This window comes from Aricia agestis, chromosome 14, assembly GCF_905147365.1.
Source record: "Aricia agestis chromosome 14, ilAriAges1.1, whole genome shotgun sequence".
In the NCBI taxonomy this organism is placed as follows: Eukaryota; Metazoa; Arthropoda; class Insecta; order Lepidoptera; family Lycaenidae; genus Aricia; species Aricia agestis.
This window is the reverse complement of record NC_056419.1, coordinates 3,522,682-3,549,249: the sequence shown is the minus strand read 5'-3', so window position 1 is coordinate 3,549,249 and position 26,568 is coordinate 3,522,682. Positions and strand designations below refer to the sequence as shown.

The 26,568-nt window shown below is 38.4% G+C and overlaps 2 protein-coding genes across 3 annotated transcripts in view; one reads left to right on the top strand and one right to left on the bottom strand.

Moving 5' to 3' along the window:
* The window catches only part of LOC121733712 (5'-3' exonuclease PLD3-like), a 107,340-nt gene that overhangs the window by 59,042 nt on the left and 21,730 nt on the right, over nt 1–26,568 (bottom strand). The window lies entirely within an intron of this gene.
* Nucleotides 6,291–13,422, top strand: LOC121733717 (C-type mannose receptor 2-like). The gene is made up of 7 exons (XM_042124065.1): nt 6,291–6,339; nt 7,169–7,282; nt 8,244–8,378; nt 9,308–9,499; nt 10,642–10,775; nt 11,567–11,687; nt 13,128–13,422. The coding sequence occupies exons 1-7, from the start codon at nt 6,297–6,299 to the stop codon at nt 13,331–13,333; spliced, it is 945 nt and encodes a 314-aa protein (XP_041979999.1). The 5' UTR covers nt 6,291–6,296; the 3' UTR covers nt 13,334–13,422.

The window sequence follows — 26,568 nt, the reverse complement described above, 5'->3', positions numbered from 1 at the left end:
GGTTTGGCCTTACACCATCCTCACCGATTGTGTGTCCTAAATAGACTACCTCCTTACGAAGAAATTGACATTTTTCAGGTTGTAATTTCAGATTAAATTTACGGAGTCTATCGAATACGGCTTTAAGATTATCTATGATGAGTAAATTACAATGTCATCTAAATAAACGAAACACCGGCTTCCTTGTAGTCCTGATAAGCAGGTATTCATTAATTTTTGAAATGTACTTGGTGCGTTTTTGAGGCCAAATGGCATACGGTTAAATTGGAAATGACCCTGAGGAACAGAAAATGCAGTTTTGGGTGCATCATCGGCTGAAATACGAATCTGATGGAACCCGGAAGCTAAGTCGAGGGTTGTAAAATATTTTCTTTTACCAAGCTGGTCTAGGATTTCGGAAATTTGTGGAATAGGATAGGTTTCACCCACACTTATATCGTTAAGTTTTCTGTAGTCTATTACGATACGCCACTTGCGTTGGCCATTTGAATCTAATTTTTTGGGAACTACCCATATGGGTGAGCTCCAAGGAGAAGATGACGGTTCTATTATATTTTGTTCAAGCATCTGATTTATTTGTTTTTCTACTTCCTGTTTGTGACATTCGGGGAACCTATATGATTTGGTATGGATGGGAACATTACTGTTTGTTCTAATTGTGTGCTCTATTGCAGAAGTATAAGTAAGCTGGTCATTAGGTAAGTGGAAAATATCTGGATATTGGCTACACAGGTTGGTAAGAGAGTTGCGCTCTTCCGAATTTAAATGTTCAGTCCGGAGTTCTTTGATCACAGCTTCGGATCTTTCCGGAGTAAATAAATTTGAATTTATGGAACACATGTGATTTAAATTTAAAGGTTCAACGGTAAGGCTAAGATTCCTTTTGACATGAGCGTAATTTTCGGAAGTATTGGCAATAGTTAAATTGACACGATAATTATCTTTAATTTTAACAATACAATTAGATATAAGTAAATTTTCTGTAAGATGTTGATCAGCGATAATACCTTCTTTTAAATTAGTTTGTTGCACTGAGCATTCAATAACGGCTTCGCTTCTAGGTGGAACAATAAAAAATGGCTCAGTGAAAAGTAATTTTATTTCTAATTTTCCTATCTTTAAGGTGTCATTTGTGTAATCTATTTTACAGCCAAACTCGGACAAGAAGTCTGTACCAATAATTCCGTCATACGGTAAACTAATATCTTTGATTACATGAAATTTAAATGCTAACGGTTTCTTATCATTAAATTTTAGTTTCAATTGAAAGTGACCTTCTGTAGAAGTTGGCTCGTCCCCAGGGTCAATGCCTTTAAGTTTTATAGGCTCTTTAATTAATTTTTTGCTATTTAATATACAACTTTCTTTCAGTAAGCAGATCGACGAACCCGAGTCGACCAACAAGGATAAAGGAATATCTGACACCTGGGATTCTACAAGCACATGGGGTAAGCGTCTTTTAGTTGTATCGATATTAATCTCATATATTTCTTTTTTTTCAGGTTCGACTATGAGGGAGTCTTCGGTTTGGGGCTGGTTACCCTGCTGCGTGACTCGGATATTTGCATCTCCGATTTGGGGCTGGCTACCCTGCTGTGTGATGCATGATTTAGAAGCACCTCCGTTTCGGGGCTGGTTACCCTGTTGTATGGCGCTATGGAACTTAATTTGAGCGTTTCCATTTTGGGGCTGGTAACCCTTGTGGTCCTTGGATTTGGAAGAATGGACACTTGCTTGGGGCTGGTTACCCGTGTGGTCCTTGGATTTGGAAGAATGGACACTTGCTTGGGGCTGGTTACCCTTGTGGTCCTTGGATTTGGAAGAATGGACACTTGCTTGGGGCTGGTTACCCGTGTGGTCCTTGGATTTGGAAGAATGGACACTTGCTTGGGGCTGGTTACCCGTGTGGTCCTTGGATTTGGAAGCGGTGCCATTAGTGGATATTGATATTGTTGGTTGATGGTTGGGTCTCACGAGACACCTCCAATTATTTGGGGCATCAAAGCTAGTGGATGGTTGAGACTCGTCATAGTATGCATTGTCATTTTCGACGCAGTTAATACGCGCGGGCCTTGGCTTGAAAGGTTCCTGGTTTGGTCTTTGTGGAGATTGGAAAGTATTAGTTTTAAATCTATTATTATTAAACTCACGCTTCCTACATTGTTCAATAGTGTGTCCTTGGGTTTTGCAATACCTACAAAATAGACTGTGCACATTTTGCTCGTTAAATCTTGGCATCTGAGGCTTAGAAAATTGGTAAGGATAAGAAGGTTTTTGGACATAACGATTAGAGGGAGGTTGACGCTGAGACAAAGATGATGAATGTGGATTACGCTTATTAAATAAATTTATAATTGCTTCTTCGGATAACGCTTCGTTAATAGCTTGATTTAGGTTAGTGGGACTTTTACTGCGCACTAGATTAGAAACTTCGGGCTTAAGGCCGATCAAGAATGTGTGCAAAGCTAGGTCTTCCATCGCACTTATTCGACCTTGTAGCTCGCTTTTCTTTTTATTTGATAGGTTAATTTCAGTTAACAATTTTGACAAGCATGTTTCTACGCGTAACGCGAATTTATTGACTGGTTCACTATTTAATTGCCGACATTCTTGTAAGTCAGTTAATAGATGAGCGTAGTGTTTTGATTTCGCTCTCCAAATTGCTTATTTAGGAAAACATTTAATTGCTCCCATGACTCGAACTCCTTAATGGAGCAAGTAGACTCCGCTTTACCTTCAAGTTGTGACAGTATGAATTTGAATAGTATGTGTTTTTGATCTTCTGTGGCTAGTTTCATAGCCTTGATCACAGTTGGATATAAATGAATTTAATTTTTCTCTTGACCCATCAAAGGGTTTTATGAATTTAAACAAAATACTTATATCTAGACCTATTTTCGAAATTTGAATTTGTGTCTGAGACCTTGTTTTTGGTAGAGCTAATGGTTGCGATGGTTGTTGTGGTTGTTGTGGTTGCGGTGAAGACATTTTGAACAAATATTAAATAAAATAATATTATAAATGAATCTTTCGGTGTAATAGACAGCTACGGTGCAGCGAGATATACAATGCTCTTATCAGCTAGTCAGCTAGTTCTTAGAATTGTCTTTAGACGAAAACAACTGCACTCGTAGACCCCAAAGGATAGTTATTATTTTCCTAACACTCACAGTTGGCAGGACACAATGATGAAAATTTAAGAATACAGGAACATCACGAGCACGGAGTAGCACAAATAATGCTATTGATAGCAGAATAAACACCAACACTTCTCTTTTCTTTACTTTTTGGAACACTTTCACTTTCGATTTATTTTCACTCGATTTTCACGATTTTCACACACGATTCACGAAAACCGGCTAGGAAGACAGAAGGAGACGTTTTCCACGGATACCCAGTCGGTATCCCGCCGCGCTGCCACCAATGTTAAACGGTCAATTACAAACCTCTTTTTAAAAAAAAGGATTTTATTTAAACACACTTAGTTTTAATTCACAATTAGAATTAGAAATGGATAGCCAGGCAAATGCCGCGCGCGGATGTAGAAAGATGGACAGGAACTAACTAACTCGGGCCGAATGCAGGGATTATATATCAAATGGGAAGAGTAGTGCTAGGCACTATTATATACTAGGTTAGTATATAACAGTACGCCCCAGAGTATTATTATTTATTTTTGTTACACCCCGTATATGGGTAAGCGAGTAAATGTTTTAATTTCTTAACTAAAATTATTCTTGTTATTATATTCCAAGTATTGTAATCGCGCAAATAAAAATATTACATTCACAACCGTTAAAATGGTGGGTACGAGTCAGTTTTCATTGATATGCGAGAAAAGCGGCGAATTTTCTAGATGTTACATTATTTTTTTCTAGATAAGTATTCATTTCATTCAAGCCATGCTTATAGTGTATTTCTTGCAGCAACTAAGATTTTTTTAACCATTAATATCATATAATCCCTTATAACAGAGCGCGTAGGTATTATAATTCAGACCGCAAAGCGACGAGGCGAGGCGCGGCGCAGCATGAATTTGACAGATTTCAATTGCATGAGACGTCTTGCGAATCTGTCAAATCCATATAAATTTAGAAATGCATCTACGCGTCACGTTGCGGTCTGAATTGAATATTAATTCAGACAGTGGGCAAAAACAAATGATTTTAGGGTTGACCCTAAAATCATTTGTTTTTGCCCACAGCACTATTATTTTATATTCTGTGTCCACGCGTCCCCAACTCCCCACGCGTCGCATGTCTTTATTCAACCAAAATTACACTCACTCAGCAAGTCAGCATGTAATAGAATTTGAACGACCGACAGGTGTATAAACTATACCCACCGCGAAATTAAATCTTATTGCAATGTTACAAGATAGATTTTAGTTTGAATAATATATTCACAAACGCCTACTCTTTTTTGTAGATTTGAATATTATGACTCGATAAAATTACGAGCGTACTGAAATTAAAAAATTACTTTTTTACCGACTTCCAAAAAAAAATATACTCAGCCCACTATAGAACCTTCTGCTCCATATTGGGCTGAGGATATATTTTTTTGTATATTCAACGATTAGTACACTGTTTATGAACCATAACATAATATTAAATATCAAGTCAGATGGAATGTAAAATTTTGACTTGATTCTTATAACATTTTCTGTCAACTTTGGTAATACAATAGAGCATAAGGGCGCGATTGGATAAGTATCCAATAGAGCATAAGGGCGCGATCAGACGTGCGCGTGTTCTGCGCGTGTTCTACTATAGCGTATGGGAAAACACGCGCTGAACCCGCGCAGAGCCCGCGCGCGTGCCGTGCGCGTGTTTTTCCATATACGCTTTAGTACAACACGCGCACTTCTGATCGCGCCCTCACACAACAATTTTTCGAAACTAGAATGCAGCACCAGCATAGACAGTTTATGAAAAGTTTTTTGCGACGGTTGATAACGTTTCTATCGATATTCTGATATGAGGTGTGCAAAATGTCGGATTTTAGTCGAATAATTTACTGTATGTGCTAGTATAGCGCCCTCTATTCCGACTTTGGCGTAATATTTTAGCAACACTTTAGTAGTTGTTACTAGGATGACGTCATTACTATTTCGTGGGAGAGCCATGCTTCGGCACGAATGGGCCGGCTTGACCGGAGAAATACCACGGGCTCACAGAAAACCGGCGTGAAACAGCGCTTGCGCTGTGTTTCGCCGAGTGAGTGAGTTTACCGGAGGCCCAATCCCCTACCCTTTTCCCTTCCCTACCCTCTCATATTCCTTCCCTACCCTCCCCTATTCCCTTCCCTTCCCTACCCTCCCCTATTACCCTATTCCCTCTTAAAAGGCCGGCAACGCACCTGCAGCTCTTCTGATGCTGCGAGTGTCCATGGGCGACGGAAGTTGCTGCCTATCAGGTGACCCGTTTGCTCGTTTGCCCCCTTATTTCATAAAAAACATTTTAAAAAAATATAGAAAAAATGCATTGATGTTGATAATTTTAGGGTTTCGTACCCAAAAGGAAAAACAGGACCTATTATAGTACTAAGACTTCGCTTCTCCATGATGTATCTCAAGAATAGTAATAGCTAGATAGTTGGATTTCTGTTGCCACTATAAGAAATAAAAATACAATAAAAAGAAAATAAAATTAATATAGGGGCCTCCCATACATATACAACCAACACATTTTCTTACCTTTTCTTCTGTATATAAAATGGTAACAGGTAAGCTGGTGACATAAATAATGGCAACAGGTAGACTATTGAAATATTCACAAAATACTCAATAATTGTATTTTATAATAATATATTCTATAGAGTATAGACGCTTCACACCACGTTAGTCTGGCCCCGTGCTAAGTACCTGATTACCTGAAGTACTTGAATTACAGGTATCAGACAACGGAATATATATATTTAATAATTTTATACTATACATAATATAATTATTATTAAGATGTTTTTATATCATACACAATACACATATTTAATACACATCCATGACCCAGGAACTCTGAAAATTTTTTGTTCTGTCGGCGGGATTTGAACTAGGTCGTCGAAAATTTGAACTTATTAAAAAAATAGATATAATATTGAAATTTAGGTCTCTTAAATACAAAAAACACAATTTTTTGCCTATTTTTGCTCAAAATACGGAACTTTCGTGTGCGATTCAAACTCGCACTTGGCCGATTTTCGGATTATCAGTTCGATGTCGGTAACCTGTGACCCTCTTAAGTTATATAAACTGAACTCTCACTAGTTGTCATACAGTATACCTACCACAAGCGAACATGAGAGTCGCTTTTCTTTTATTCATTATCGTCGCTGGTATAAGTAAGTCACTCTTTTTAGTACTGTATTGTGGTTTTATTTACATATTTGATATTCGATCTTAAGGACCTTCCCTTACGGAGATTCCGTAATTTACCGTAATAATTAGAGCCTTATAAACTCATAATTTGAAAGCTACAAAGTTAAGATACAGCAATAATCTTCAGTATATCAACATTCCTTTCCCCGTTTTAAATTTTCTATTTTTGTTTATTTTACTCATGATATCAGCTTCCAAAGTAATACCAATTTATTAAAATTGAAGCATACACTCAGTATCTTCCTAGTAGTTAGTAGTTTATTTGAAACACATTGACAATAGATATAATATCATTAACTACAATATATTCCCCTTTTTAATTTTTTTTTGCTCAATTTTGAACTAAGATAAGTAAAAAATAGGATTTTTGTGCGATCTCAGCAACGTGTCAAATATTGTATGGTCAAGGTCGTTTGCTCGGGCAAATTCATCGATCGATCGATCGATTCATCGATCAGTCGATTGACAGGTCGGTTAGCAAACAACCTGTCAATCGACAAGTCTTAAGACTTGCACAGTTTTTCAAAGGTCGATTGTTAACTAAAAACGTTTGGACAAGTGTAAGAATTGTTGAAAATATTTGATTTTTTGGTCTCATCATCATTTCAAGCCCAGTTTCAAAGATTGGATTATTTGGACTTTATTTAGGTACTCCTGAGTCCTGGTGGCTATGGGAGACACTAGTGATTAGAACCCCTAGAGATTGACTAGTCAAATCTTGGAGAACTGAAAAGCTTCGTATAAAAGCTGAAAGCATTAGCTAGAATGAAACCAGCTTAGTTGTGGTTGCAGATGGCGAGCAGTTCAGGTGCGACTACCAGCATGTCCCATCAGCAGACGGATGGATCAAGTATAACCCCATCCCGGCGAATTGGCACGAGGCCAGGCTCCGCTGTCATTTGGAAGGTACCATCCAACTCTGACTGCTTATGGCCCAGTAGTCCCTACAATTAGCAGGTCGATGTCTGTCAGTACGAATATCGACGTAAAGGACATTAAAATAACATTCATATCAGCGCGCCTTGTACAGTGGCGGTTACGCGCTCGCCGCGTGCCTTGATAATAGGAAATAGGAGAAAAAACCTTTTGTTTTTAGTATTACACAAATCAAATATATCAAATTGTTTAGGTTAGGTTACGACAAATTTAGTGTTTAAATATTTTGTAGTAAATTTTTGTGCAGGAACCTAGGTAATTACTATTTTAAGCTGAAAAATAACTCAAACATGTTAAATATTTTCGTATGAGAAAACGATTTTGGTATTACGTATGTATGAGATTTTCGATAACACCCAGCCCCTTAACTGCCCAAATGGCCAATTATTGGGGCTTCTGCCAATAAGGTCCTATAACATGCCTGAATGGAGAATATTATACAAAGGTCGGAACAGACTACTGGCACATATAGTAAATAATCTAACCAAAAATCCGACATCGAACAAAATTTTTTTTTTTGTATATGCTGGTTCTGCCGCTGGCGTGAAAATACAGTAAAATTTTCTATTGGGCGTCGTATTACGATTTATTATTAATATATAAAAATAGTCGGGTTTTCCTTCCTGACACTATTACTCCAGAACGCACGAACCGATTTCTACGGTTTTGCATTCGTTGGAAAGGTCTCGGCCTCCGTGAGGTCTGTAGAAAAATAATTCAGAAATAACTTCAAGAGAAAAGCAGGAAATAGGGGAAAATCATTTTATGGCAAAACAACGTTTGCCAGGACGGCTAGTAATTTATAACACTGCAACAAATGTGCCCTTTCAAAAAAAATGGTCTAACAGTTGAGGCACTATGTAGCTCATACATTTTGTAGGATTAGCTCATCTCTTTACTAGAGACGTGAGTTTCAAAATTTCCATTTCAGGAGCGAATTTAGCGTCGCCATTAAACGAGGGATTGAAAGCGGCTCTTCGCAGTTCCATTCCCACTGACAACGACTGCGGAGTGTTCACGGGTATTCACGCCACGTTCTCGCGTGGGGACTTCTTCTCCGTTGAAGGTAATAACAATTAATTATAATAACTTCCACACCAGTTTCGGTGAGGGTGGCCGGTTTCATTGACACCAGGCCTGTCACGCAGGAGTAATTTTATAGTGCCCGAGTGTGTGCGCAGTACACAAGAGCACTCTCTATTCCTTTTACTCTTATTACCCAGTGGAACCGACATGACTTGTGATAAGAAGTTCACCGGGCCATCTAGTTTTAAATATAAATTAAAATACGAATGTTATCAGTGGGTTTTTTTATTTATTTTTTATTATCACGCTTATCCGTAGTTAATTGTTTTTAATTTCGGTTTAATAATTATTCATCATTGCACTCGTGACCTGACACTGCAATATCGCCTCGTATTTATGCGATAGTTTCGGTCCAAACAAACTTTTATTTTAAAAGTCAGTACCTAATATGTACGTAAACCAAAATGCTTTGGATACTTACTCCAAAACTAATTTATTGATTGTAATGAAATCGGCAATAGTTCACGGGAAAAGACATACATTTATTTGAAAGAAAAGTATACGGTTCGCGGGTGCTTCTCTCAGTTGTACCATCGAATATATTGGTTTAATGACTGACCTATGTCATTTGGTCGGATTATGTCAACGCAATTTATGCAGGTCCACCACTGCAACTTTGTGCTGTCTCCCGCTTTTTATGGGAAGCAAAAACAGAGCTGTATAAGTACTTTTAACTCCTCCTATCTTGTTCTGATTAATTTCGTTGTGGGTCCCAAGACAGCTTTATCATGTCCCTCGGGCTCTCTGAGATCATATCAAAGGGTTTTCGTGGTTGGATACCGCTGTCGATCCTGGCGGCACAGGACATACAGCGGTGGGAATGTGGTGGGCCAAAACCCGTTTAAAAAAAGGGTCCACCATCTGACTATGAATCAAATTATCTAATAGTTCCGGTTTCAACATTCGCAGGAGTTCCGCTGCGGAAGATTCCTCACAAATGGGCGATGAACGAGCCTAACAACTTCAACAACGAGGAGAATTGCCTCCTGATGACGTCAGAGGGGGAGCTAGCGGATGTCAACTGCACTGACGCCTATCCGTACTTGTGCTATAAGAAGTCATCCAACATGCTGCTCAACGAATGTGGTACCGTCGATAACGGTTGGTAGTAGTAGTAGTTGGTTCGGTAGTAGTGGAATTTTGCTTTCTAAGAAATTCGTGATTGTTGAGTTAGCTGGCCAGGGCCTAGACAAGTGGCAAGCGATTATCGTAAATGCCAACGCCACAAAATGTATGGGATTTGACATTAGTATTCGCTAGCGAAGCAATGACTTATGTCAAATCGCATATATTTTGTTAGCGTTTACGATAATCGCTTGCCACTTGTCTACTAGGGCAGTTCAACTAGACTGTCGCATCTACACCAATGTTTCGCAAAGAGCACAATATGTTACCGCGGCACACTGGTGTACTATGCCCAATAGTTGGTGTGCCTCAAAAATGTCATTGTAATTATTCCTAGTTTATAAGAATAAAAAAGGGTACATCTCAGCGGGGCTAAAATGGTCACATTTAGCAATTCCTCTCGATCAATTGAGCAAATGAATTGTCAAAACTGTCAAACTGACAAATGTCAAATCAGTAGAAATTACTCTGGTTAAAATACTGGTTTAATGCTCTAAGAAATTACTAGACATGAATTGCAAGCAGAGTTGCATTTTGCTATTTTAAAAAATGAATCATATTATGATTCTAATCATGATTCTCCAAAGCGACCATTTTAGCCCCGCAGGACGATCGACGAAGGGACGAACTCAGAGCATCCCTATACACGCTGGTTAATTTGTTGTGTACCTCCCAAAATTTTCTAGATGTACCTTGAACACAAGAAAAGTGCGGAGCACTGCAGTGTTCTTCACACTTTTTACTAAACACTACACATAGAGGTATTATTGGGTATTTTAGGGTGGCTCCATGCAGGTTACTTTACTTTTATTTTTTGTTACATAGCTGTAAGTAGCTGTTTGTTACATTGTTCTGTACCAAATTACTGTATTGTTTGTACCAAAAAGATGGAAAAATAATATTTTATTTCAAAACATTATTTTTCCATCTTTTTGGTAAAAGGTGGCCCCGTGCGAGTTTCTTACGCCGGTTCTTCCCGCCGGGTTAGTTCGCGTACCGACGGTAGGCATCTTAGTTTTTACGTTCTTTCTACGACGTTCAAAAAGTATATTTGTAATACCTTTTTTGAATAAAAAGATATTTTATTATTATTTTCGTTTTTTTGTCCGTCATGGCAGAGTACAAGTTGGACGCTCGGATCGGCAGCTGCTACAAGTTCCACCGCGAGCCCCGCACCTGGTCCCGCGCGTACATGACCTGCGCCGCCGAGGGTGGCCATTTGGCCATCATCAACAGTGATCAAGAAGCCAAGGTCAGTGACCCCTTTTGATTGAAGGCAGTAGCGGCGTAAGGGGGGCGACGCCCAGGGCGCCGAAGGTAAACAAAAAGGGGCAGGCGTCTGAAATCTTGCCCAGGGCGCTGGTAATTCTAAAACCGGCCAGTTCATGGGGAAATGATGAAAATGCTTTACGCATCCCCAACGGATTGGGGACATCGGTCGGGGTATGTGTGAGTCATGAGTTATCCATTTTAACCGACTTCAAAAACAAGAAAATTATTATCAATTCGACCGTATTTAATTGGGATGTATGTAATATTTCCAGAACTGCCCAATTTTCGTATATTATGTTAGTCTGAGCGTCTGAATAAATGTGCCTTTCAAAAGTGTTGTGTTGTGTTCGAATATCTCTGGAACTACAAGTCCGATTTCAGTTTTTTTTTTTTTTGGTGGACATTTTCTTTCGGGAGTCCAAAAAACAAAGGTTAGGCTCAATTCACACCGGAATGGCAGAGGCGAGGCGAGCAGTTTCAGTGTCATGATTTTAAACTTTATCTTCATTATTGTAATACATAGTATCGCTTGAGAAATCACCGCCGCCGCGCGCCGGCGGCCGCAAGAGGCCACTGCTCGCCTCGCCTCTGCCATTCCGGTGTGAATTGAGCCTTAGACTCATTATTATGCAAAAGTGTGTCAGTCTGTCTGTCTGTTACCTCTTCACGTCAAAACCACATCCCAGAAAAATGTACGGTTCCCGTGCGATAAACTAATTTTGGCGCAACAGAGTTGTGTTCGGCATCCAATTTATTTTCAAATTATTACAGGTCATTGCTGATATCTTTGCCAGGAACCCTAGCAATACTATTCCTGGCAATTTTTACAAGGAGGTTGCATTCATCGGTTTCCACGACTGGAACGAGCACGGAGAATGGTTGACCATTGAAGGTAAGGTGGAAAAATTAAATCACCGAATTCTAGCAAATCATTTTAAGGCGGGGATTAATCTCAATCAAAAACGATAACCTTGCACACAACCAAAGACCAAGCGTATATGCATCGCAATAAGATTCATTTTAGCTTAGCATAAAACTACAGGTTCTCAGGCGGATCTTCTCTATTTTTCATGTTTTTTTTTAAATATCTTTGGAAATAAATATTAAGAAACAAAATTGTTTGGTTAAAGAATTTTTAATATAGATTTACTAACAATTTATTCAAATAAAATGTACAATTATCCTAGTTAATACTTATATTTCGATGAAATAGAGTTTTTTCGGAGGTAAGTTTGTAAATTAATTACAGCCAAAGTATTACGTTTTATTAAAATGTTTATGGTTTAAGGTATTTTGAATATTGTGCTTTATATCTCATATTTTTTAACACTTCGTTATTATATTGGAACTAGGTAAACCGGGAGTCACGGAATAACAAATTGGGGTTTATTCTCGCCTTAAATCAAATCATGGCCTTGACATTATTAAAATATGATATGGAAGTATGGTGTCATACTACAGTTGCATCTGCCATTATATTTTGTCCGGCCCAAGCCAACTTAGGATCAATTCAGAGCGCAACGTGACGGGTAGATGCGTTTCTAAATTTGTATGGATTTGACAGATTTGCAAGACGTCTCGCGCAGTTGAAATCTGCCAATTTAGTACAAAATTCATCTACGCATCACGTTGGTCGTTGGGGTCTGAAAATGATGTACGTCCGACATCTGCCTATGAAACAACTTATATTATGATCGCTTCCTGTATCATATATTATAGTAAATAATCCGACATGTTGCACAAGTCATATCAGAATACCTATACGTTGTCAAACATCAAACAAAACTTTTTTTTTTTTATTCCTTTATTCAAAGCATTACAATAAACTTACAGAAAAACATGACATAGTTTCCCATACAAAAACCTAAAAGGTTTGTCGGTTTGGGAGAGACGTTCTGTTTATATACTATTCTTAAACTACTTTAGTACCTATTTAATATTATTTTATGACTACTCTTACATTACATAACATTTTAAGTTAACAATTAAATTTAAAACTTTTTGTTTACTGTCTATGCTGGTGCTGCCTCTAGCGTGAAAACATTGCAATAATATTATATCCATTATCCTATATCAGTGTTTCCCAACCTGCGGTCCGTGGATCCTGGGAGTTCACGAATATATGTATGAGGATCCACGGTGTCATCCGTGACCAGGTGTCATCCATAAATGCAAATGTCTCGTAATCGCTAATTTAAGTTGGCACGATGAATCCTACATTTTTGCTGTTTATTTTATTAAGGTTTTCCGAGAAAACCGTGTTTGATTTTCTAGGGGTCCGTGGATGAAAAAAATTGGGAAACACTGTCATACGTAATTCCTTCTTTACTAGGGCAAACGCTTGAGCAGGCTGGGTACGCGAAGTGGAACAAAGGGGAGCCTAACAACAAGACGTCAAACGAGGGTACCATTGGCCAGTACTGCGGCGGTGTCACGCGCGGCGCCCTGCTAGACGACCTCTTCTGCTCCGGCAACTACGAGGACAAGTTCGTGTTCTTCTGCGAGAAGCGACTTAGCTCGCTGCTGTGTGATAACTGAATCGCAAGCGACACTACGCGGCAGCGACGCGCGAGGCTACGCGACACAAAACGTTTACGATTTTTAGGACTTTTACTTTTTACAAAATTTAAAAAATATATAATTTGTTTTATTGTATCTACCTAATGTACTGTGACGAAACTTTATATTTACGTCGTTAACGTTTATTACGCACCGCACTACGCGGTATAGTACTACGCGGCCGCAACAAACACACTAAGTATACAAAAATCCACAAAACAAAACTTTGCCGTTGATGTATCGTAGTACGAGTATCAACCATAGTAGTGTCAACTTTTTCTTTTCTACATCTTAAGCTCAATATTAGTATATTTTCTCGTAAATATCAACCACCAAATATAAAATTTAATTCTATATTATTATGCTTATAAGTTAACACTATCAAATATGTATCATAAACATTGAAACGAGAAAGTATCGAATTCGACTTTTCGTTCTACATTTTAAGCACTATACATAATATAGTAAGTTTTATCTATAAAACGCAACCACAAAATTTAAAATTCAATTTTGTATAACAACTCTCGCATGGGCGTACCCAGGTTCTGGGCCAAGGGGGGGGGGCAAATTAACCAGTTTCTGGTGCCAGGGGGGGCAAATTACCCAGGTTCTGGGCCAGGGGGGGGGCAAATCAGATTTTTCATAAGATAGGTGTTTATAAAGAATCAAAAATTAATAATTTTTAATTGTAAAAATATTGTATTGCAAACAAATGGCAAAAATTCGTTTTTTAATTTTTAATTTTTATACATAAAAGTACTAGATAATATATTTAGTGTGGACGTGAACATGATCCAGGGGGGGGCAGCTGCCCCCCTGCCCCCCCCCCCCCCCCCCCCCCCATCGGTACGCCCATGAACTCTCGCAAATAGCAGTCTCATAAATTGTTATAAGTATCAGGTTTTACTTCCCACGCTATGTTGCATTAAAGTATCAAGAAGTTTTATCTTTAAAATGACAACCACAAACTCCAAATTCAATTTTATACAGAACTATCGACGACGTCAGTTTTTTATGGTTTTATAACTTGTTGTAAGCATCAAAATTTACTTTCCGCGCTACATTATTGTAAGCACCGAAGACGGTGACCGAAGTATAAAATGTAAATTACAAAATTCGAAATTCAATTTTGTATTCTATCGAAGACAGAGTCATAAAGTGTTGTTTAAAGTTTAACTTTCCGCGCTATATTTTAGTTGTAAAGTATCGTAAAATGCAGTGTTTTATGTATGAGGGTGTGGCGTCGAGTTGTCTGGCTTGGTGCATCATACCCTTAGTTGTTTGTGGGTGCATCTTACGATCTGATGAAACTTGATGCCATTCTATACTCCAACGCTATGTGCTATTTTCAAAGAGTATTTCTGACAATCTCCCCAAATATTAATTTTCTTTAAAACTTTTTGGGACAAATATCACAAAGTTACGCGTATATTATGTACTATCAGAGAAGTTGATTCCTATGCAAATCGGGGACCTAAGTAATTTGGTCGCGTTACGTCAAACCCAGCTGACAGATCACAATTAACATTGAATTGACATATTCGACCAAATAACGTTGGTCTGTCAATTGCATAGGAATTAACTTCCTCGATGGTACTTAAATTTAGCTAGTTTTATTTTAATTTGTGTTTTCAAAAAATCTTTATTTATTTATACTTTTTGCACAATGATGGTATGAGGCGGACTTAATGCCAAATGGTATTCTCTACCAGTCAACCTTTAGGTGTCCAGAAACTAAATTGTGTATAAGGTGCCAATAGTTAGAGAAGAAGCTACGGCAAATAGGTATCAAATTTAGCTTTCTAACTATACGCTTGCCTCATTTTGTTAGCTTCACTTAGCTCGTTAGCTCGCTGTGTGCTCAGTTAATTGCAGAACACTATCTATTTCTGTGCAGCCCTTTATTTACATTTCTGTTCTATTTACCTAGCTCAATTACTGAAAGTAATGCTTTGCATGCTTATGTGGCATGCGTTTCCCAGTTTTAATTATTATAATTTAACCGCAGTTCTGTTTGTTTTTACACTTCATTATCCATACTAATAATATAGACGCAAGTGCCTATCTGTCAAGCTCTGAGTCTATCAGTCTGTAATAATCTCTTCTTACTTCCCGGGAGAGGACATCTTTATTAATATTAAAAATGCGAAAGTGTGTCTGTCTGTCTGTCTGATATCTCTCCACGCTCAAACCACTGAACCGATCTTGTTGAAATTTGGTATGGGGATACTTTGAATCCCGGGGAAGGTCATAGGATATTTTTTCGGGATAACATCTTATCCCGAAAAATGTTTTTATTTTTATTTTATTTTTTATGAAATAAGGGGGCAAACGAGCAAACGGGTCACCTGATGGAAAGCAACTTCTTGGAAATGTGTTCAAGGAAATGTGTACGGTTCCCGCCCGAATTTTGTCGCAACGGAGTTGCGGGACCCATCTAGTCTAGTTAAGATATGTAAATTTTTCCGAAAAAGAATTTTAGCGCAACTTACTCGTAGTTGCGGCACAATAGACAGTACGGGAGCCATCTGGTATTATGTTTTTTTTTTTATTAAAAAAGGGGGCAAACGAGCAAACGGGTCACCTGATGGAAAGCAACTTCCGTCGCCCATGGACACTCGCAGCACCAGAAGAGCTGCAGGTGCGTTGCCGGCCTTTGAAGAGGGAATAGGGTAATAGAGGAGGGTAGGGATGGGAAGGGAAGGGAATAGGGGAGGGTAGGAAAGGGAATAGGGTAGGGGATTGGGCCTCCGGTAAACTCACTCACTCGGCGAAACACAGCGCAAGCGCTGTTTCACGCCAGTTTTCTGTGAGAACGTGGTATTTCTCCGGTCGAGCCGGCCCATTCGTGCCGAAGCATGGCTCTCCCACGTATAAATAAGGGGGCAAATGAGCAAACGGGTCACCTGATGGAAAGCAACTTCCGTCGCCCATTGACACTCGCAGCATCAGAAGAGCTGCAGGTGCGTTGCCGGCCTTTTAAGGGGTAATAGGAGAGGGTACGGAAGGGAATAGGGGAGGGAACGGAAGGAAATAGGGGAGGGTAGGGAAGGGAAAAGGGAAGGGATTGGGCCTCCGGTAAACTCACTCACTCGGCGAAACACAGCGGAAGCGCTGTTTCACGCCGGTTTTCTGTGAGGACGTGGTATTTCTCCGGTCGAGCCGGCCCATTCGTGCCGAAGCATGGCTCTCCCACGTCAACGTATACAAAATTAATACCAACAAAACTACTTGAATACCTTTTTAATGCCAGGTATAATCGTATTAACCCATAAACCTATAAGTATACAGGGTGTAACAAAACTAAGTGATAATACTTTAGGGTGTGTACGTGTTCCTTGTAGAGAGTTCACTGTGAAAGTAGCAGCGCTGAAATACCAAAATGTTTTTCACTTTTGTATGGGGAAACTCGTGACGCTCGAGCCATTGCCCATACAAAAGTGAAAAAATTTTTTCATCTTTCAGAGCTGCTACTTTAACAGTGAACTCTCTACAAGGAACACGTACACACCCTAAAGTATTATCACTTATTTTTGTTACACACGGTATATTATAAGTCTATGTATTAACCCTTTCTTATCTTCTCGTTATATGACATTATTTGAGGCATTTCGCACATTATTGCCATGACGTTAAAAGCAATTTTGTTGAAACACGGCACATATGAAAATTTCCATAACCGTAAAAGGTTTAAGGCTTTTGAGGCCAACGGAAGGCCGGCCCAATGACACATGTCGTTAACGCTAAGCCTTCCTAAGTGTGAGAAGGAATATTATTGATTCCTATTTTACAACGTAGGTAGGTACTTTTGGACAGTTTTCAGTTCTACAATATACCAAAGTATGCGAAGTTTCACGAGAGTGAAAGAGATAGATATGTCGCAGGGAAAAGAAGATATCAGGGATATCCCGAAATCCCTAGGGATATCACGAAATCGCGGTAGATACCGAATATTCTTGTTTCTTACGTCTTCTTACTAAACAAATCTAGTGATATGTCATTTCACTAAACTAAATCTAGTGAAATGTCAGAAAAGCGGATACCGCCGAATAAAAATCGAGCTACGCATTTCTCTCGCTCGCTCTAATACCCACACGGGCACTAGTGGGAGTGAAACAAATGCGTCGCTCGAGCTGGCGCGGCTCGTGTGATTTTAGTCGTTAAATTGTTACGTGTACGTTAAGTTTGAATGCGATTTTCTAAATATCACCTTTTACGACTCTCGAGTTTCAACATTTTTTAATATTTTCCAGACTTACGCGCACTTACTTACTTGCATGGTTCGATAGCCTGTTAAATGTATATTATGGGGATATTAATAACTCAATACCGATAATAAGATCCCTTCACGCTGATAATCCCCATTCGCGTTAAGAGGGCGACTAACGCAAAAAATCGTCCTCTCTTCACACTCACGCCCGTCTTTCATATGCCAGGTGAAAAAGGACGACGCGGATTCATTTAAATAAAAAGAAAATTATTTTTTTCTTTATAACTCGATAAATATGTAACATTTAAAAAATCCGCTAGGTCAGTTCTTCAATGATAGAATTTTATACAATGTGTTAAAATATTAACTTAGTTTAATGCACGGTTATGGCAATATATGAAAAATTCGTGAAAATTAGATGCATCTTTGTGATCGAGAAAATTTTAAGATATCGTGTTTTTGCTAGGTCTGATTCTCGGAAATATAATGTAGTATCTATGTCTACAAAATGAAACAATTCGGGGCTTATTTCCAAGTATAAAAATGAATTATAAAATCATCAATTTAGGGTTAGTCGCCCCCATAAGATAGTGATAGGGTATTAGAGCGAGCGAGAGAAATGCGTAGCTCGATTTTTATTCGGCGGTATCCGCTTTTCTGACATTTCACTAGATTTAGTTTAGTGAAATGACATATCACTAGATTTGTTTAGTAAGAAGACGTAAGAAACAAGAATATTCGGTATCTACCGCGATTTCGTGATATCCCTAGGGATTTCGGGATATCCCTGATATCTTCTTTTCCCTGCGACAGATACATGGGCGTACCCAGGTAGGGGCAGCGGGGGGAGGGGGGCGCAGAAATAAACGTCAATTTTCCTTGCAAATGGAAATTTGAAACGTGTTATCTACTCTGCGCAAAATGAAGTATTGGAAACAAAATATCTTTTTAGTCAGATTAAAAAAAGTCAATTTTCATGATTTTTTTACCAGACCGATTAATTATCTTTTTGAAGGTACGAGCTGCCCCCGCCCTAGCTGAAATCCTGGGTACGCCCATAGATAGATAATATTATGTATTACTGTACTATGAATATATTTTATTCTAACTGTCTAAACACACCATGCCGAAGATCCGCGGCGGAAGTTCGGCATGATTACGTCAGCAATGTCAAACGCATACAATATAACGCGACGGCATGGTGTGTCATCGGTAATTTAAAATACATTACAGGCGGAATCATGCCGAACTTCCGCCGCGGAACTTCGGCATGGTGTGTTTAGTCACTTAAACTCTATCGGTCTTACCACAAAAGATTTAAACATCTATTGAACAGTTGTTTTGAGACCATTATATTGTACCTACTGAATTTTTTTCTAATCAACTGTTCAAAAGGTATTTAAATCTTAGTAAGACCGTATAATAATTAATATAATATTTATGCCTCTGCAGTCAACACTCTATTGCGTTCTAAATATGGCTCTATTAATGTCAATGAAGGGTTATTTCAGACCGCAACACAACACGTGGATTTGACAGACTTGCAAAACATCTCACGCAATCGAAATCTGTTAATTCAGTACTTTAGAAATGCATCTGCGCGTCGCATTTCGGTCTGATATAACTCTAAGAATCTAGGGCTGGCCGCATACACGCGTTTTCCACATTTTATTTCCGAATTCGTTTTCCGGATTTGGAAATCAGAATGCATGGATCTGTAGAAAACACATCAACTAGCGTACACGTCCGCTTTTTTCCGAACGGAAAAACACGTGCAAGCTGTTAACTGGCGCGTAACGTACGTTACGTTTCACCGAATTCCATTAGAAAAACGAATACGGAAAACATTAGGAAAACGAATACGGCCTGCCTAATACGAGTATGTTTTTGTGACTTGTCTTGAAAGACACTTTGTATTGCCGATTAGAATATTCTGTTGACTGGCAACTTTTTCCGCTACTACAATATACAGCTGCGGGCTACGCAGCACGGTGAAACGCAGTTCTAAAAATTTCATTTTTTTTATGAAATAAGGGGGCAAACGAGCAAACGGGTCACCTGATGGAAAGCAACTTCCGTCGCCCATGGACACTCGCAGCATCAGAAGAGCTGCAGGTGCGTTGCCGGCCTTTTAAGAGGGAATAGGGTAATAGGGGAGGGTAGGGATGGGAAGGGAAGGGAAGGAAATAGGGGAGGGTAGGGAAGGGAATAGGGTAGGGGATTGGGCCTCCGGTAAACTCACTCACTCGGCGAAACACAGCGTAAGCGCTGTTTCACGCCGGTTTTCTGTGAGAACGTGGTATTTCTTCGGTCGCGCCGGTCCATTCGTGCCGAAGCATGGCTCTCCACGTATGAAATAATTATCATTGTAGTATCAATAAGTATCATTGAAATGTATATTATTTTTTGTGTAGTTAATAAGGTTCAATATTAAATTGCTATCTTTAAGAAACGTATCAAGATCCTGAACTGGTAGACGGCGGTAAAAGCGTATTATTATAATAATGTTACAAATTACGAGGTAAAAAATCCGACGGTTAAGTATTTTAATAGTTAAAGCTACTTTTTTAGTAAATATAAGTTGTGGCAATGTTAAAAGTTGCAAAGAACAGAGTTTATTCCGTACAAATATTTACCTGTATTATAAAGCACAAGCCACAATTCCAATTTCGAGTATAATAATAAAGTTATTTCTTCAACGTGACTCGTCCTCGTCAAGAATTTAATAATCGGATCGTAAGCGGCTTACGGCTTAAAGAAATTGTTACAACACAATATCAGGAGTCAACGCGCTTAACAAAACTCACAAAGGTCCTCTCCGCCTACGAATTTGTGGACTTTTTGTGGAAAACAGCAATTCCCGGATACGTCGGGAAATGAGTTTTAAAAGTTTAGGAAGTTCTTGAGTTGTATTTTGTTAAAAACGTGAAGGACCTAAAATGGAAAAAAGAATAAAATGTTAATTTGATAATGTGAATAATCATTCACACTGAATGAAAAAAAGAAATTAGCGTCTAATGTTTTCACGAGGTAACTTTTGTGAAATGTGAGGTGAAATGGCTTTGAAGTGACAGAATCCAGACTGACTGCGCCCCAGGTGCATTGTCCAACGAAACGGCAAAACAAAAAGGGATTTTTCAACGAAACAAATGTGTCTCGACCACAGACAAATACCTAGCTTCTGAATATTGTCTGACTAAACAAAACATATCACGACGACAGATAGTTTTGAGACATAGACAAATGAACATCCTACTATTCTACTAATAATATTAATAACTGCGAAAGTCCGTTTGTTTGTAACCTTTTCAGTTTTCACACAAAAACCGCTGAACCGATTTTGTTGAAATTTGGTGTGGCGATACTTTTGAGTCTCGGAAAAGGCCGGAAAATGTACGGTTCCCGCGCGATAAACGAATTTTAACGTAACGGAGTTGCGGGCGTTATCTAGTAATAATATAGATAAGTAATATTATACAGTTTAATATCCTATTTACTAAGCAGTCAGACAGAAAAACTATTTAATAGCAGAGTTTTACCTACCAATAAAACTCTTATTATGTCCGGAACCTTATTCAAGGCCTTTAAACAAAATTGAGATGGTAGTCTTCCGTTTCCTGCCGTAATATTGATCGTTGTAGTTCCTTTCCGGTCTTTTTGGCGCCAAGATGACGCTACGATGGCGGTAAGATGGTGGTTTCCGGTGTTCACCAGGGCAGGCGCGCGCGCTTTCTTCCTCATTGCAGTCTCAATTTTTTAGCACCAGGCAGACCTTACTGTAAGGCCTTGAATAAGGTTCCGGACATAATAAGAGTTTTATTATGTCCTATCACCGTTATTCAAGGCCTTTAAACAAAATTGAGATATTGTTTGTTGTCGCCTGGTGAACAAGACGCCAATGTGAAGAATCAAAATGATTATGAGACAGGAGTTTGTTATATTATATTTTTAAATGATTTACTTAGTATTTTAAGTTGTGCATGGTTTTAATAATTACAATTTGTTCAAAATTACATTAAAGTACATATTTTAAATTTTAACAAAACTAGTAACGGGTTCAAAAAGATTAGTTAAGAATTACTGGTAAAAATCGGCTTATAAGCTTCTTTTGTATAGTATTTTTAAAAGGCAACGGAGACCGTATGCTTCCCGGAGTTGCCTCGATACCGGCTTCTTTTAAAATCAACTTAACCCATCCAGAAATTGCTGTTCTAGAAGCAGATTTTGGTACTCCCCGATCTGATACAAATAAATTTTTGATGCCGGCTTCTTTCCGTCTATCGCTACCTAGAACAACTAATTTTAGTACGGGATCAAGATTTGGATTTTCACTGTTCGAAAAGAATTTCCAACCTAATAGATTGTGGGATTCTGAATCGGTTTTAGAACCGTACATTGGTCAGAAAGTCACAGTATCACTTTCATTGTCATCTACAACACTGCCCTGTGACACGCACACGATTAATAAAGTCCAGTTTCACTCTACGATCCGAATATAAATATTATAATCTTATATCTTTAAACGAGCAATTCTTGTATATATATATATATATATATATATATATATATATATATATTGGAATCTCGGAATCGGCTCCAACGATTTAGTATAGAGGGGGTTTCGGGGGCGATAAATCGATCTAGCTAGGAATCATTTTTAGAAAATGTCATTTTCATCGGATACCGAGCAAAGCTCGGTCAAACAGCTAGTAATATTAAAATGGCGCATCGCCTGAAAACTGCAAATAAATTTTCACAATTTACGCTACTCGTAGATACATTAATGGCACAAACTGTACTCGGCTTATTACATTTTTGAACATTATTTGTTGAAAATATGGTGTTCAAATTTTTCTTTTCCAAAACATGAGAGGCAAGACTTGCACTATTATATTTTGTACTGCAAAGTGTAGAAACAATTGACTTGTGAACTAGGATTGTTTTGCTAGATTATGTTTTAAATGTTAATCAGTTAAAAAGTGCACTAATTGGGACCCCGAGGAGTTAGTAGGCTGGACCCCCAAAACTTTGCACCAATTTAACCATCTTATCCAAATCTCCATCGTCAGGTTTTGTACTCGTGGAGGAGAAAAGGCCGTTGATAGATAAGTACATAAAGTTTGACTCCACGTCCCGAACCGTGAACGGCGGTGACTCGAGACTTTAAGATCCACTTTCCATAAAGCCTGGGGCCACGAGAACACGCCTTTCGCACGATTGAGATGCATCAATACTCTGGGCATCAAAATCGGAGGTAGAAATACCCAAGCCAGACTGAAGGTCTATTCCCATGAAAACGCGTTGTGTCTACGTCCTTTGATCCCTCTGGTCTAAGCTGACATACTTTGCCACTACACGTGAGCTCGGGTTGATGCAAATAAGTCGATCTCGGGCATGCCCCACCTCCGAAAGATGATGTCGGTCACCGCAGGGGCTAGATGCCATTCGGGGAGAAAAGATTTTCTCGACAATCGATCTGCTGTATTGTTGTACCGGCCTGGAATGTGACGCGGTATAATATATCGAATGGATCTAAAATGTAAAAACTAATAATAATTATAAGTCAGATTCATTAGAGAATTTGATTTGTTCCCCCCTTTATTTCTTAAGTATGCCACTACAGATTTGCTATCGCACTGCAGAAGCAGAGACGACTTACTTAGCGTAGGACCGTATTCGCGTAAACATTTTAAAATTGTTAACATTTCTTTTTTATTTATTTATTTATTTAATAATTTGAATGAAGATTTTCTTCATCATTAGGCCAATCTCACGTTAAAAATACATCATTTAAATCCGGTCCCCAACCAGAGTCGGAAGCGTCCGTAGTTAGATTTGGGGAGGTGAAGTCGAGAAGACTTTTTACAATTAGCTAACAACCATTCTAATTCAATAGCGTGAAAAGGTAGAGACTGCTTTTCATAGGGGCTACATCCAAGTACACTGTTGCAATGGGTTGCAAAAGACTTCGATAATTTAAGCGACCTTGTGGAAATGCTAGTCGAGCGAAATTTAGACGACCGACAATGCTCTATATTTCTCTGAGAGTTGCTTTTCTAGAATTTAACTTCTGAACTTTTGAATCTGGAATGGATTTTCGATTGTTCCATGTGTCCCAAAAAATACCTAAATATTCTAAAGCCTTTTGTGGCTAAGTATGGGATTTAATCTTATTAATTACAACCTTACCTAGCTTGAGCATCGTATCAAGCTCGTGTGATACAAGTCTGTTCTAATATTTTCGTTTTATCCTGGCATGCAATTACGAAATTGTGTAAGAAAGCAACTATACGCATACCTAGTACTAGTAGTAATTCTGCTGTCCAATTTGTCAGGGACGCGAAAACTTTGGGGGCAGTGGCCAGCCCAAATGGCAAACAGGTCATTTGTAAGAGTTGACCTTTGTACATTAACCTCAAACAACGATGGTGTAGAGACACCGGTGTGTGATAATAATACGCCTGCGTTAGGTCTATCTTTACTAACCATTAGCCAATCGTTGGGCTGCAGAAATTCTGGTATTCGATGCGTAGCTTATCAGTTGAAATTTGCTTATCTTTAGAAACTCGTTCAATTTTATTTTTTTTAATTGAAAATAGGGCGCATAGTTACTTCGCTTTTTGGGGTTAAAACATTTTTGATAAAAAACTCGAGTTTCGCGGGCATATTCTAAAATTCTGTGCTTATTCCTTAAGCAACGTTTGAATAACCTGATCCATTTCTGGGGACGAAGTCCGTGAATTAACGTGACTATAAGAGTCGAGGACAGTATTTCGTTAATCGTTAACCTCCAATTATTATTCGACAAAACCAGGCCGGGCGTTATAAGTTTTTTGAATATCCGATTAACGGATATTTGACCAATTGTCAGAGTTAGATAAAGTGTTGCAAGCTACGTTGCAAGTAAATAATTGAGTGTCTGTAAATGCTCCGCAGAGGCATTCTGAATAGACGGTTCTTTGAGGTTGGTCGTCAAATCAAAATTAAAAATAGTTCGACGTATTAGAAACAGCGTCATGATCAATATTTTCGTAGGTGTTATCTAAAACGTTACTAGCACAATTTTCCTTCGCAATCGTATCCAAAGGTGGATAGACACAAGCTAAGAAATTTTGGATCTGACTGAACTGCTTGACAAGGTTTTGCAATACCTCGTCATCCCATTTTCGCTTCCGTTGTACGACTGGTTCTTCATCTGACGATGACGATGTAGAAGAAACACACTCGCAAACACTTTTATCAACATTATATTTCAACAATGTAATGTTAAAACTTAAATTAAAAATTTTTGAAACCACAAACGATCTAGAATAAATTATTAACAGCGTTATACGTCTTTACGGCACAAAACTCAAGACGCCAATGAGGAAGAAAGCGCGCGCGCCTGCCCTGGTGAACACCGGAAACCACCATCTTACCGCCATCGTAGCGCCATCTTGGCGCCAAAAAGACCGAAAAGGAACTACAACGATCAATATTACGGCAGGAAACGGAAGACTACCATCTCAATTTTGTTTAAAGGCCTTGAATAACGGTGATAGGACATAATGATAGTTTCGGTATAGAAAAAATATTTTACATAATGTTTTCCTTATGTAGGCTATCAAAACACTATTTTATTCCTAGTCAATTAATAAATTGCCTTTTGCATGCACTAACAATTGTTAGCACTAATGACTATTTACTCAATACACTGCGTTTAACTCTATCAAATAGAGTACAACAGTGCACTCCACTTGATTTGATCTATGTCATAATAATAGTAGTAATGTCACATTGATATGTCCTAAGGCATGCATTACACGGTAGGTTTTGCTGTCAGTTTTACCACAGTCACGGCTGTGACTGATGTAAAACCTACTGTGTAAGAGCGTGACAGACGGTTGCATGAAGTTGATTGACGAAAATCTGGATATTTTGATTTTTGCTTCATGCAACCATCAGCCACGAATTTTGAGTGAGTGTTGTCACATCTGACAAAATAGGAAAAAAAATAGAAAACTATACCTTTGAGAATTTTGACTTTGACTGACATAAAATTGAATAGAATTGAGTGACCGTCTAATACCATTCGTCAGTCCATCAGTCACCATCAGTCAAACATAATTCATGATTGACGGAATTGACTGTCGCTTGCATGAGCGTGTGAGCGTGTAATGGATGCCTTAAGGCAGCACCAGCCTAGACAGTTACTAAAAAGTTTTGTTCGATGTTTAACAACGTTTCTGTCAATATTCCGACATGACGTGTATGTGCTAATAACGCCCTCTGCTCCAACCGTTGCATAATATTCCCTATTACAGAAAACTTTACCATTAATTAAAATGACTAATTTAATAGTCATATTATTCATTTAGAACATAAATATTAAATAACTTGTATGCAATTCGCACGCGACGGGGCGAGGCCATGAGCATTGTGCTAATGCATCGCAAAATTACTTAGCTACACAGTTAATTATTATAATATTATTATTTATATATTATAACAAAACCGTACCGTAAAAATAGGGGTAATTGGCCGCTGTTAAGCATTTGTGTATTAACCCACAAAAATGAGTTACAAAAGCGTCAAGTTCTAAATCTAAAGAACGTGACTGCATTCATAACTCAATTAGGGTAAAGTTTTTCGGTGTGCATCCGTTGTCTGATTGTCATAACATAAGTTTTTATTTAGCATGGGATTAGACGACGTGATGGCTGCCTAGTTTTTGAATTTCAATACTTGCATGATAGACTCATGATAATGAATGATCCCATCAAAAACATCCTGTAAAAAAACCAAGTCTCGCAACTCAGTTTTTATACCGTAAAAATTTATGAGATCCATGCAATACCAAGTCGGTTAATTTATTCAATCCCTACCTAGGGGACCTTCTGTTTCAAGTTATTACGTAAGTTATTATCATATCAATATTAAAAATCTTTTACGTTTTAAATAAATAGATCAACTTGGACATCGCATGATTAGATTGTTTAGTATCACACATCACTACGGGCCTGCG

What these genes read in the sequence shown, in the direction of transcription:
- LOC121733717 (XM_042124065.1), top strand. Translation starts at nt 6,297, where the DNA reads ATGAGAGTCGCTTTTCTTTTATTCATTATCGTCGCTGGTATAA. An exon ending in ATGTGGTACCGTCGATAACG is followed by an intron (nt 9,500 to 10,641) that starts GTTGGTAGTAGT and finishes CCGTCATGGCAG; the next exon opens with AGTACAAGTTGGACGCTCGG. An exon ending in AGAATGGTTGACCATTGAAG is followed by an intron (nt 11,688 to 13,127) that starts GTAAGGTGGAAA and finishes CTTCTTTACTAG; the next exon opens with GGCAAACGCTTGAGCAGGCT.